Source organism: Planococcus citri, chromosome 5 (genome assembly GCF_950023065.1).
Source record: "Planococcus citri chromosome 5, ihPlaCitr1.1, whole genome shotgun sequence".
Classification (NCBI taxonomy): domain Eukaryota; kingdom Metazoa; phylum Arthropoda; class Insecta; order Hemiptera; family Pseudococcidae; genus Planococcus; species Planococcus citri.
The window spans coordinates 63,657,474-63,669,364 of record NC_088681.1 but is presented as its reverse complement, the minus strand read 5'-3'; the positions used below and the strand labels follow the sequence as shown (position 1 = coordinate 63,669,364).

At 35.8% G+C, this 11,891-nt stretch overlaps 1 protein-coding gene across 1 annotated transcript; it reads left to right on the top strand.

The window, feature by feature from the left end:
• The first annotated feature begins 328 nt into the window (after positions 1–328).
• Positions 329–8,849, top strand: LOC135848427 (maltase A1-like). The gene is made up of 9 exons (XM_065368329.1): positions 329–656; positions 745–905; positions 1,005–1,142; positions 1,243–1,481; positions 1,609–1,804; positions 1,875–2,088; positions 2,191–2,524; positions 2,623–2,762; positions 8,794–8,849. The coding sequence occupies exons 1-9, from the start codon at positions 329–331 to the stop codon at positions 8,847–8,849; spliced, it is 1,806 nt and encodes a 601-aa protein (XP_065224401.1).
• Positions 8,850–11,891: the final 3,042 nt, after the last annotated feature.

Below are 11,891 nucleotides of genomic sequence, written 5' to 3'. Positions count from 1 at the left end.
TGAAATTTCCACAAATGGCTCAAAACGGTTTGCAACCATTTCCAATCGATGTGACAGATCGCAGAAAGAGTATATATCAAATTTCAGCTTTTTAGGTCAATTTGGTAAAATTTTGATTATTTTCTCATTTGGGGCTTAAATTTGATTTTCAAAAATTCACCAAAAATTGAAAAACGCAGTTTAGCACTTGAAATAATTTTGACTGGTAGCTTTATCCAGTTCAATAAATTTTGTGCAAGTCTGTCAAACAAAATGGCCGCCATTTTGTCAGTATGTCCAACCCTTTTGATCCTTACACCGTTTCAGGTTTTTTTAATAATAAAATACCATGGAACTGAGGCGAATAGCGTATTTCTTATCCATTGTATTGGGAGCTCTAGCCTTGGATACGGAATGGTGGAAACACGCGACTATATATCAAATACTCCTGAGATCATTTCAAGATAGCGATGGCGATGGAATCGGAGACATCAAAGGATTAATTTCCAGGCTGGATTATTTGGTCGAGATAGGAATAGATACCGTTTACATAATGCCATTTCATCCTGCTTCGGGGGTAGATACCAGTTACGATATTACCAATTACAGACAAGTAGATCCTGACTACGGATCGATGGGAGATTTCAAAGAGTTGATGAGGGAAATGAAGTCTAGAGGTGAGATTGCTTTGACCATGCTCTTGAGAACAGGTTGATATTGGGTTTTTAAGTTTTTACCTAATTCAAACGATATTTTTTTCTATAGGTTTACGTTGTGTGATAGATTTGGTGATAAATCATACCAGCGAAGACCACGAGTGGTTCCGAAAGTCGATCAAAGAAATTGCTCCATTTAAAGATTACTATGTTTGGGCTGGTGCGATGAGATTAGATGATAATTTAAATCTTATTCCACCGAGTAATTGGGTATAGGATTTTAATAAATTTTCAGATCTACACATTATTGATTACATTCCATTAACCGAGTCATCTTAATAATCATTACTTTTTCATCGAAAATTTCAGTTCAGTATATTTTCTTGGAGAGAAGAGGGTACCGCTTGGACATGGAACATCCTAAGAAGGCAATTCTATCTGCATCAAGCGAACGTAAAACAGCCAGATTTAAATTTAAGAAATAAAGATGTTCAAGCTGAAATAAACGTCAGTTGATTTTTTAGATGTCAAACTTGCCTTTATCTCGTTTTAATCATAGCCCAACCAAAGGATTGCTTTAATTGCATTCAATATTTGCACTTTACAGTTCATAATGAAGTTCTGGTTAGACAAAGGAGTCTCTGGATTTCGAGTCGACGCACCGATGATGTTAATGGAAGATGAACGACTTCGAAATAATCTGCCATTGAGTCCTGAAGCGACATTTTTTACAATGTTTTCAGAATGCGAACAAACTTTCAATCATCCGGATACCTTCAAATACTTACACGAATTGAACGAGTTTTTGGGGAAATACGATCTGGAGAATGCAAAACCAATTCAAACGTAAAATAATACCTGCATTTCATTTTTATTCTTCAGAAACCTCAAGCGATAAGACTTGCATGGAAAAATAACAAAACAAGATTATTTTATCACATTAATAGTATATAATTTTGGATTCTTTGTATAGGATTCTACTCGGAGAAACATACGGACCAATCCAAAACGTCGTCAAGTATTACGGAACAAAGGAATCGCCAGCTATCCATTTGCCACTAAATTTCCTTCTTACAGGTTTAGATAAATTCCACGATGCTCGAGGATTCAATGATTTGCTTCACACTTGGCTCGATGCTGTACCTGAAGGCATGCCATCGAACTGGGCTGTAAGCCATAGCACATTTCACCCTAACCATCCAACAATTCGACTTTTAAAAAAGTTTTTTTTTCTTACAGTTGGGCTATCATGATCAAGGCAGTGTTGCAAATCAAGTAGGTGTAGAATACAGCGCTATTTTGCTAGCTTTGTGCACCCTGCTGCCAGGCACATGTTCATTGCACTATGGAGAAGAGCTCGGCATGGGACAGAACAGTTTGGTTAAAAAAGAGGATAAATACAATAGGCTTTTTCATCGCACACCCATGCACTGGGATGATACTGAAAATGCTGGTAAAATGAATCAACGTTCAAAGTCCTAATGACTTATTCTCAGATCATCAGATAGTCGTAGATAATCAATACACCTAGGTATCTAATAATCTGACCTCGCAGGTTTCACCTCTGCCGCTAAGCCTTGGCTACCGGTGCATCCGGGTTACTGGAATACCAATGTGAAAAGCCAAAAAAACACACCGAACAGCCGGTTGAATTATTTCAAACATCTGATGGGTCTTCGAAAAACTGATACAATAAAGCATGGTGATTTGAAATTCCACATTGTATCAGAATGGGTATTAGCATTTTCCAGAACTTACAAGGAAAATATTTACATCGCAATGATGAATTTGGGAATGGAATTGGAACCGATTAAATGGACTGGGATAAAGGATCTTCCAGAAACGCTGACTTTAGCAGCTTTCAGTCCTAATTCTCTGTATAAAAAAGGGTAGGTAAGCAATGGGAGATCCGATCGCTCCTATAATTGACGTGTAGAAGTTTTTTCCAACGAGATTAACGATATGCCTTGTTGACGAATCTTTATAGTTTCAACATGGAAACGAAATCGGCAGATTATTTTCTGAGACCTCATTCTGTTCTTGTACTGACATCATCGGGCTCTGTAATATCTGCCAAACCTGATAGTGGAAACGGTTGGTCTCTACCCTATATGATGCAACGTGCTGGTAGGTTCGTACGTAGTTTTATTCCAATTTAGCCAGTTCATGGATGGACAAAAACCAACAACGGTAACAATGTTCAGATATTAAATACATATTCAAAATGCCGAATAGATTTAGTTACCTTCATTAATATTTCTTCAATGAATAAACAACGATTCCTTTTAATTTTGTTGTGTTAGTAGGTACCTGTGCATACGTAATTTCGCGAATTGCTCCATCGAATAAAATCATACTATGATAATGAGAGAATTTTCAAAGCACAAATTTAGTCGGAGGTCAAAAAGGAAATTATTTTTAAAGTTGAAAAAAACTCCAACATACCCAATTACCTACATGCCAAGAAAAGGCCGAAAGGGTTACAACGAAGAATCATGCTAGAATGTTTTTCTTTCAAATGAAATTTTAACCTTACCCTGCTTATACAGGTATCATGATAGCCCAGATTGTGAAGAAAGGCATAGTAAAATTACATACCCCTCAACATAGTCATTATACTAGAAATAGTCAACTACTACATAGCACACAATTCAGGACTAAATTTTACCAAGCTAGTATAGACTTTATGGCTGCAAAAATTTATAACAAAATTCCAAATGAAATAAAAATTATCAATTGCACAAAATTATTTTCTAAAACTCTGAAAAAGTGGCTGCTGAAAAAAGCATTCTATACAATAGATGAGTATATGGACGCTGTTACATAACTGAGTGGACTATTATTTTTAAGATCGTCGTCGTCGTCGTAGTCGCACTCCTTTACAGGAGATAGCGTATATTTCCATCTATATTAGCCGGTTTCTAGCGTATTTGATTGTTTCTTTCAGGGTCTTACAGGGAGAGTTGGCTGGTGAGTTTGTTGTTAACAGCTCAGATCGTTTCCTCCCTCTCACCGATCTTCCTTGGATTTTCCCCTGTACTGCTAGCATGAAAATACCGTTATCTCGTATTTTATGAGCTAAATACTTTAGCTTTCTGTTTTTGATATCTTCTACTACAACTTTCCGCTCCTCTCATATTCTTGCTAATACTTCCTTGTTGGTAATGAAGTCCTTCCATGAGATCCGTAGTAGCCTTTGATAGCACCACATCTCAAAAGCAGATACTTTCTTCTCGCATTCTGCACTCATGATCCATGTTTCGCAGGAATGCTTCAGAATGGTCCATACACAGCATCGCATAATTCTCTTCCTCAGACCTATACTCATCGTTTGATTTCCCAGCACATTTGAAAGGTTGTTGAAAGCGGTTTTTGCCATCCCAATCCGTGATTTAATTTCTTTATGATCTTTACCATCATTGTTTATCAGCGCTCCAAGGTATCTGAATTGGTTTACATTTTCAATTTCTTGTGTTCTGATGTTGATTTTGACCTCTTTATCGTCTCCTTTTGTAAATCTCATCACCTTGGTCTTGCCTGCGTTTATTTTCATCCCATATTTCAATCCTGCGCTGTTAATTTGGTTGATCATCTTCTGCATCTGCGCCTCTGTCCCAGCAAGGATCACTTTATCATCTGCATAGCTAATTTCATTTATTCTCTTGCAGTTGATCTTGAAGCCCATTCATTTGATTCGCGCTTCCCTCATTATTTCTTCTGCATACACGTTGAACACCCTGGGGGAGAAGGGGCATCCTTGCCTCACACCTCTCTTTACTCCGCATCCGTTCTCCGAGTACTCAGTTCCAATTATAGACACTGGACCTGCGTATAAGACAACCAACTGGCAGCCATCTTGGCAAAATAACCTGAGTAACGCCAATTTATCCCGCTGCCAAGATCACCCAGCGAGATAAATTGGCGTTACTCAAGTTTTCCTTACCGTTTCCGTTCCCCTCGACCTGCAGTTGGTTGTCTTATACACAGGTCCAGTATCTATAGTTCCAATCTTGATGTTAGCACTCTGCTCCCAGTACAGGTTCTTGATTATTTGCAGGTCTTTGTCATCAATGTTGTATTTTTTCAGGATCTCCAACATCTTCTCATGGTTGACAGGATCAAATGCTTTCTCATAATTGATGAAGCAAGCAATGATTTCCCTATTTACATTCAGTGCTCTCTGAATGATCACTTTCAGCAGGGCAATTGCATCTCTCGTCCCTTTTTTCGCTACAAAGCCATATTGCGTTTCACTTAGATTTTCATCTATCTTCTTTTCAATTCTGGCATTTATGATGGAGAGTAGTAGCTTCAGTGAGTGGCTCATCAGTGCAATGGTTCTATATTCAGAGCATTTTTGCGAGTTGTTCTTTTTTGGTATGGGTACAAAATTTACTGCTTTGAAGTCCTTAGGCTACCTACCTATATTAAATAAATATGTGTGCTTATCTTCCAGTGCCTCCATCTTATTTTATTATGCATTTGTTTTCTCTTTTTTTAATGTATCTGTATTATTTCCTGTATTGTTAGCAAATAAGTTGACTTTGTAAATGCAGCATATGCTGCCTATTGCAAAAAATAAAGTTGATTTGATTTAATGCAAACAAGTGCACCTATGTAGTAGGAAAGCCGAAATTAATTCTTAAAACTAATTTCAGCACGCTATTAAGACGAGTGCTGGTAGATTTCAAGCCGGTTTGGAGTCTCCAGTTACTTTTTAAAAATTACTGGAGCTTTCCACAGATTTTCAATGCTTGAAATTTTCATAAAATTTTATCAAATAGTCCACTTCAACTTCAGCACATCATTAAGTTGACCGATGGTGGGTTCAAGTCATTTTGGAGCCTCTAGTGACTTTTTGGAAATTCTTGGAGCCTCCAGCAGATTTTTGAAACATGAACTTGCAACAGAATTCCACCTTTCTCACTCCATTAATTAATAAAGTGTTATAAAAATTTATGTTTCAAAAATCTCCTGGAGACTCCAGGAATTTTCAAAAAGTCACTAGGGCTCCAAAATCACTCGAATCCACCTGAAGTTGACTTGATAGAGGAGTGCAGATTTGATTTCGACTTTCCAACTCCACTTGATGAAATTTAGAGGGAATTTCAAGTTACAAAAATCTGCTTGGGGCTTCAGTAATTTTTAAAAAGTCGCTGGAGCCTCCAAAACAACTTGAAATCCAATTGCAGTCAACTTTATAGGGTATTTCAAATTGGCTTGCAGAATAAATTTCGGTTTTCCAACTGCATTTTCAAGTTTCAAAAATGAGCTGGAAGGTCCAAGAATGTTTAAAAATTCGCTGGATATTACTCAAATACTTTTGCAGGAAATTAATTGTAATTAATGAAATCATGAAACGAATAAATTAGATTTTTGTAGCGTAAATTTGAATTAAGATTACTCAAAATTTTGAGTGAAGAAATAGATATTTTAATGAACCAAAATGTTCAGACATTCAGAGTTTTATCCATTTTATCGCCTTCGGATTGTTTTTCTTTTCTTGAAAGCACTACTGCTAGCATTTTATTGTTCAAATCTTATCGAAGCCCAAGTTCGCAATTTCCATATGAAATTGAGAAATAATTGTACCCATTGAAAGGAAATTTCATCCTCTTCAATTTATGTCTAGACAAAAATTTCCCCAACTCCCTATTACTTGAAAGAAAGTACGCATTAAAAAAAATTTGAAAAAAGAATAGTTTAGTTGGGTGGGAATCGAACCACAGCTGCTCTGTGAATGAGCCACTACAACACATTACTGCTGCGCTTGATGGCAAAACTATATGGGAGTATGCATTGCATTCAAATGTAAGGGCCCTTTCTTTTTGCACAAATTTAATCAAAGCTGCAGAGCTTAATTAGAAAGTAAATGAGTTGAAATTTTGAATATGTGACCGTACGTGATGAAACCGACCATCCGTTCCCTAAACCATTTAAGGCCCAAAAATAGGCGAAAAAACATTTTTGATTTTTTGCGACAGATGGTCGGTGACGGTCACATATAGATTCCTTAAACATGAGAATAGTCGGTTTTACTAATTCCAAAATTTAACTTGGTCCCATTATTTTATATATTTTGCTTTTTGAAAATGGATGAAATTGACAAAACAGCAAAACTTTAGAAAGCTCTAAAATCCTTCAAAACCATCCGATTAAATTAAAATTTTCACAACTTATACATTTCAACCCATAGATTCAGTTTTTAATATCAGTTTTCATTTTTTCGAAATTTTGGGTCCCTAAATGGGGGGTAAAGGGTCAAATTTCAAAATGTTCAAAATTTAATTTTATTAGGTCTGAACAATTGAAGGGCTAATTGTGAAAGTCGCCTTAGTCAGCAGTGATTTTTGTACAAATCAATGAAAACGTTGTTGTCCTGATTCAGTAATAATGTAAAAACTTCATGGTCAAGTATTAAAAAAACATCTTCAACTATCCCAGAATGCATTACAATACTCATTTTCCCCTTTAAAATTGATGAAATATGAAAAAAAATGTTTAAAGTTGTGTGAACAAAAGAATGACTAAGGCGACTTTCACAATTATTAGCCCTTCAATTGATGAGTAGAACCCAATTCCAAAATTTCATCAACATTGGTTCAGCCGTCTATTCAGTAGCCCTGTGTAAGATTACGAAGAATTTTACAAAAATGACAAAATTCTGCTAAAGTCTAAGTTCGTGAATTTTCATCGTAGAAACTTCGTTATAGTCTCAAAATGAAGAATTTCAATTTTTCAATTTGACAAACGCTTTCTTAGTAAAATGAGTTGGCGGCACACAGGCGCAGGCTTGATCAAAGATGAGTCGGTTACAGAATATCAGTGCCAGTGCTCGTGTTCCGGACCGTTTTCGTTTTCATGTTTCTCTCAGAGGGGGATGACGGGGTGGGGCACGAGCGTGCCCCTGGATCTACCTATTGAATTTTTGATGGTGCTAAATATTGAACTTTGAATTAAAGCAACCATATCTTCTCTTTTCTCCATTATTTGTCGAAAATTTCCGTTTTAAAAGACAAAGCAAAAGTTCTCTCTGAAAGTTTCTCAAAGGTTATAGGTATCCACCTGCATAATCGTTTTAAAAATATCTTAGATCAAAATTCATTGAAATCAGGGCTGACATTTTTGCAAGAAGAATTCAAAATTGAGCTTGCTGGATATGCCTTTAAAATTAATGTATTATTGCTTCGCTTATAATTATTTTAAAATTCTAAAATCAGCATTTTTTCTCAAAAATATCATCAGAAAACCTCCTGGGTTTTTAAAGTTTAATATGTAATTTTGATCAGAAATGTGAAAAAATTGAAATTTGCTGCAATGCTGCATAGCTCACGAATTGACTAAATACACAATAATTTTCAATGTTATTCTGGTTCTTTCGAATTTCGCTACAGCGAAAACACATCTGGTATTATGTACCCAAAGTTGTACAAACTCAACTGCGATTTAGGTGATACAGAATTCGAACAAAAATTAAACACCATCGTGATCGTTTATCGTGCGAAATCACAATTGATAAATGTAAACATTTTTTAATAATGGCGGTGTTAAATTCCACATCTGTTATATTACCATAATATGCGGCATTGGAAAACAATTTTATGAATCGTGTAGGTAATAATAGGACGTATGACCTTCGGAAAATTCTGCTACTCGAATCAATTTATCATTGGTTACTGGTTACCTACAAGATGTGACAAACGGGAGGGTGTGGTGAGTGTCTCACCCCCCCCCCTCCGAATGAAAGGTTAAGGCGAGAATTTTAGTGAAAAAGTTGGATGATTTGTAAATGGGAAAGATAGGAAGAGAATTGTGTAAACAGTGAAAACCAAATTGGTACCAAAAAACCATGGGTTTTTACTTCTTAAATTATTGTATATTTTCAATTTCTTTTCCTTTCTCCGATCAAACTTAGCATTCCAGTCAAAACTTCCTGTAAAAAATTAATCTCAAACGATTCGAGAATCGTTTTTTTCACGAGCCCGAAACGTTATTTACCTATTCGTAATCATCTGAAAAAAATTGCGTGCTTCAGCACTCGAGTGATGAGCGAGAACCACCAGAGGGTGCAACCAAACACGAAGGATTTTCACCTGTGTAATCGAATAATTCATCTCGTTGGTACTGAATTTACATGACACTTTTAACTGCCATGCAGGGTTGTGCCGTAGAATACACCATGTAGAATACATGGACATTCTACGCGTAGAATAGCACATGTAGAATAGCCTGGAAATCATGTAAAATGCGTAGAATGTGTAGAATGCGTAGAATATGTGTAGAATAGGTAAATGTGCAGACAATTTTTTTCAAAAAACTTAATTTTTTCATTTTTTCCATCATTTATTTTATAATCAGGTTACATAATCAAAAAGAAGATTCACATTTCCAATTTAATTTGCTCAACAAAATAGTTGAACTTTCATTTTTCAAATCACATTTTTGATAAATAAACAATATTTTTGGCTTTTAGATGGGTGATTTTGTCGCATTCTACGCATTTTACATCGTATTTTACGCATTCTACACATTCTACGTCTATTCTACGCATTTTACACATTCTACATCAAATTTTACGCATTCTACACCAAAATGTAGAATAGGTTATTCTACGCGTAGATACCCAACCCTGCTGCCATGTGAAAACAGCTGGCCAGCGCAATACGCATTTTTTAAAAATTTATTTCACAATAAGTAAGCTTTGACGTAAAAGTTATTATTGTACACATATAATGAAACTATAAGTAGAGCTTGATCGTAGTCTCCTGAAAGCATTTTCGTTGTGAAAATCATACTACGAGTACATACTAAACGGAGTTATTCTGTGAAATTCAATTTTACTTTTACAACACGCGCGCGTTCAAGTATGGCAGCTAAAGTTTATATCGGCGTATGTTTAACGTTATCGTACGTTTTTCTTTATGTATCAAGTGAATTGCAAATAACTCCAGAGCAATTTGCTAACTTTCAAGGGTAAGTTTACTAATATGTGGGAGAAGGTCAGAGACACTGAAGAGTCGACTCTGAAAACAAACCTCTGTACCTACCTATAAAAACCTTTCAAACCATTTTTATTATTTTTTTGATGAGTGGGAAAGGGGATAATTCTGAGCATTTGTGGGGCGGACTTGAAACCTTTAAACCTTGAACCTGAACTTCGACTCTCCATCCTTATCATTTACATTGTGAACATGGATCCTTGACCCGTGATCCCCAACAAAATCATTCGGGACCGCCATCCCTGGGCCAGTGGTACGCAAGAAAAATCGATAATAATCAAATTTCATCTTATTGATATCACTTTTTAGAACAGATCCTACCACAAATTGCGGATGTGCCAATAAAATGATGAACTTTTGCAACAATATAATAAAATCATTCAACGATCCAAACGCAACAGGAACATTCCGGCAGGATTATCCACAATGTTTGGTTACAACAGCTATAGGGAAATCAAGCTGCAGCGGTGGAGGATCAGTTGAGATACACCCCAAAGTAGTCGTTTGCGCTTGGGTTAAAGGAACTAAAACAAGTTGGGAGTACTACGTTTTTGGTAAAGGTCAGAAAGCAAACCATGTGATGTTTTATACTGTCCCTAATAGCAAAGACGGAATTTGCCATTTTTCAAAAGACATTCAGTATCCTTAGCAATAATTAGTATCTTTTATCTGATTTTAATATTTGTGTAGGTACATAATCAACATTAAATTTGCATAACTATTGATCTTCGTTGATTTTATGATTTTGTAATCCACCACAAAGAAGTACTTGGAAGTTCGAATCGATGAAACAAACGCTGGGAGGTGGAAAACTTCAACTTTGCAAAATAAGGTATACCCCATAATTTACATACCTTCAGCCATTTAACAATTTTTTAAAATCCAAATTCCTTGAAATTAAGGCTGACATTTTTGTAGAAAAAAATCAACATTCATCATGCGATGGATTTGCCATTGAAATTTCACTCACTTTTCAACACTTCCCTTCGAATTTAAGCTCATTAGAAAGTAGAAACGGTTAGGGCACTATAACAGGGGGTATGCTGGTCCGTCATTTTCTTGCGAACGCGAATTTTCTATAAGTCAAAAAGTAAGACATTTAGAGAAATTGTGGAGAATGAAAAAATATGACCAGTTGACAGGAATTCAGAACATGTTTTGAAAAAAAAATCCTATACAATCGGGCAATATCAAGTGTTCTCTTCTGCAGGGTGATGTCTGATGTGTATTTTGGAGTGGTGTATACATATGTTTTGGGGATTTTTTTTCATCCTTTCTCAAAAATAGAAACACAAATTGTTAAGACAGAAGATATGTATAAATGGAGAATACCATTTCTCTGAACAATACCCAGTTGAGCAAGGAGTTCCACAGGGGTCAATATTAGAACCTCTGTTCTTTATTTATTATGTCAATGACCTTCCAAAAAATGTAAGGAGTAACTTGATCCTATTTGCAGATGACATAACAGCACTGATTCCTATGAATATGGGTGTCTCAGTACAGCAGATTGTGGATGATTTGGTAGCGTGGTTCAGAATAAATACAATGAAATTAAATGTTGAGAAAACAAACCTAATATATTTTGGTCACAGCACACAAAATTTAAATTTGGCACTGCCTATTTACTAAAATTGAATGTCTAAAATTTTTGGGAGTATACATCAACTCCAGTCTAACTTGGACTGACCACATAGACTATTTAGCTGGGAAACTATCATCCCCCAAAAAAGTACCTCACAGTAAAAAAAAGGGGGTTTGAAAAAGAACGCGCGAGGAAGGTTCATCGCCATTGCAAAAAAAACTTCAAAAAAATCTCCATAATACAACTGGAAAATATCCAAAAAAAAAAAATAACCCAAAACAAAAAATTACTGATATCTACATTGCAGGGAGTTGGAGAATGATTGGTGGTACCTACTTCAGAGTTCGCAAATAAATAATGAACAAAAATTTGCCAACTTTCGCTCACTTTCTAATGAAGTCTAATCAAATCAAACTTGATCATGGATACTGGAAATGGAAGCTACCTAGTTGTCTAAAGAAGTGGGCGGAAGTTGGGAAATTTTTGTTCATTATTTATTTGCGAACTCTGAAGTAGGTATGTAGGCAGGTAAGTAGGTACCACCAATCATTCTCCAACTCCCTGCAATGTAGATATCAGTAATTTTTTGTTTTGGGTTATTTTTTTTTTGGATATTTTCCAGTTGTATTATGGAGATTTTTTTGAAGTTTTTTTTGCAATGGCGATGAACCT

Coding starts and splice junctions, on each gene's coding strand:
- LOC135848427 (XM_065368329.1), top strand. CDS start 329: ATGGAACTGAGGCGAATAGCGTATTTCTTATCCATTGTATTGGGAGCT. Junction 1,143..1,242: donor ATGTTCAAGCTGAAATAAAC/GTCAGTTGATTT, acceptor TGCACTTTACAG/TTCATAATGAAGTTCTGGTT. Junction 1,805..1,874: donor GCATGCCATCGAACTGGGCT/GTAAGCCATAGC, acceptor TTTTTCTTACAG/TTGGGCTATCATGATCAAGG.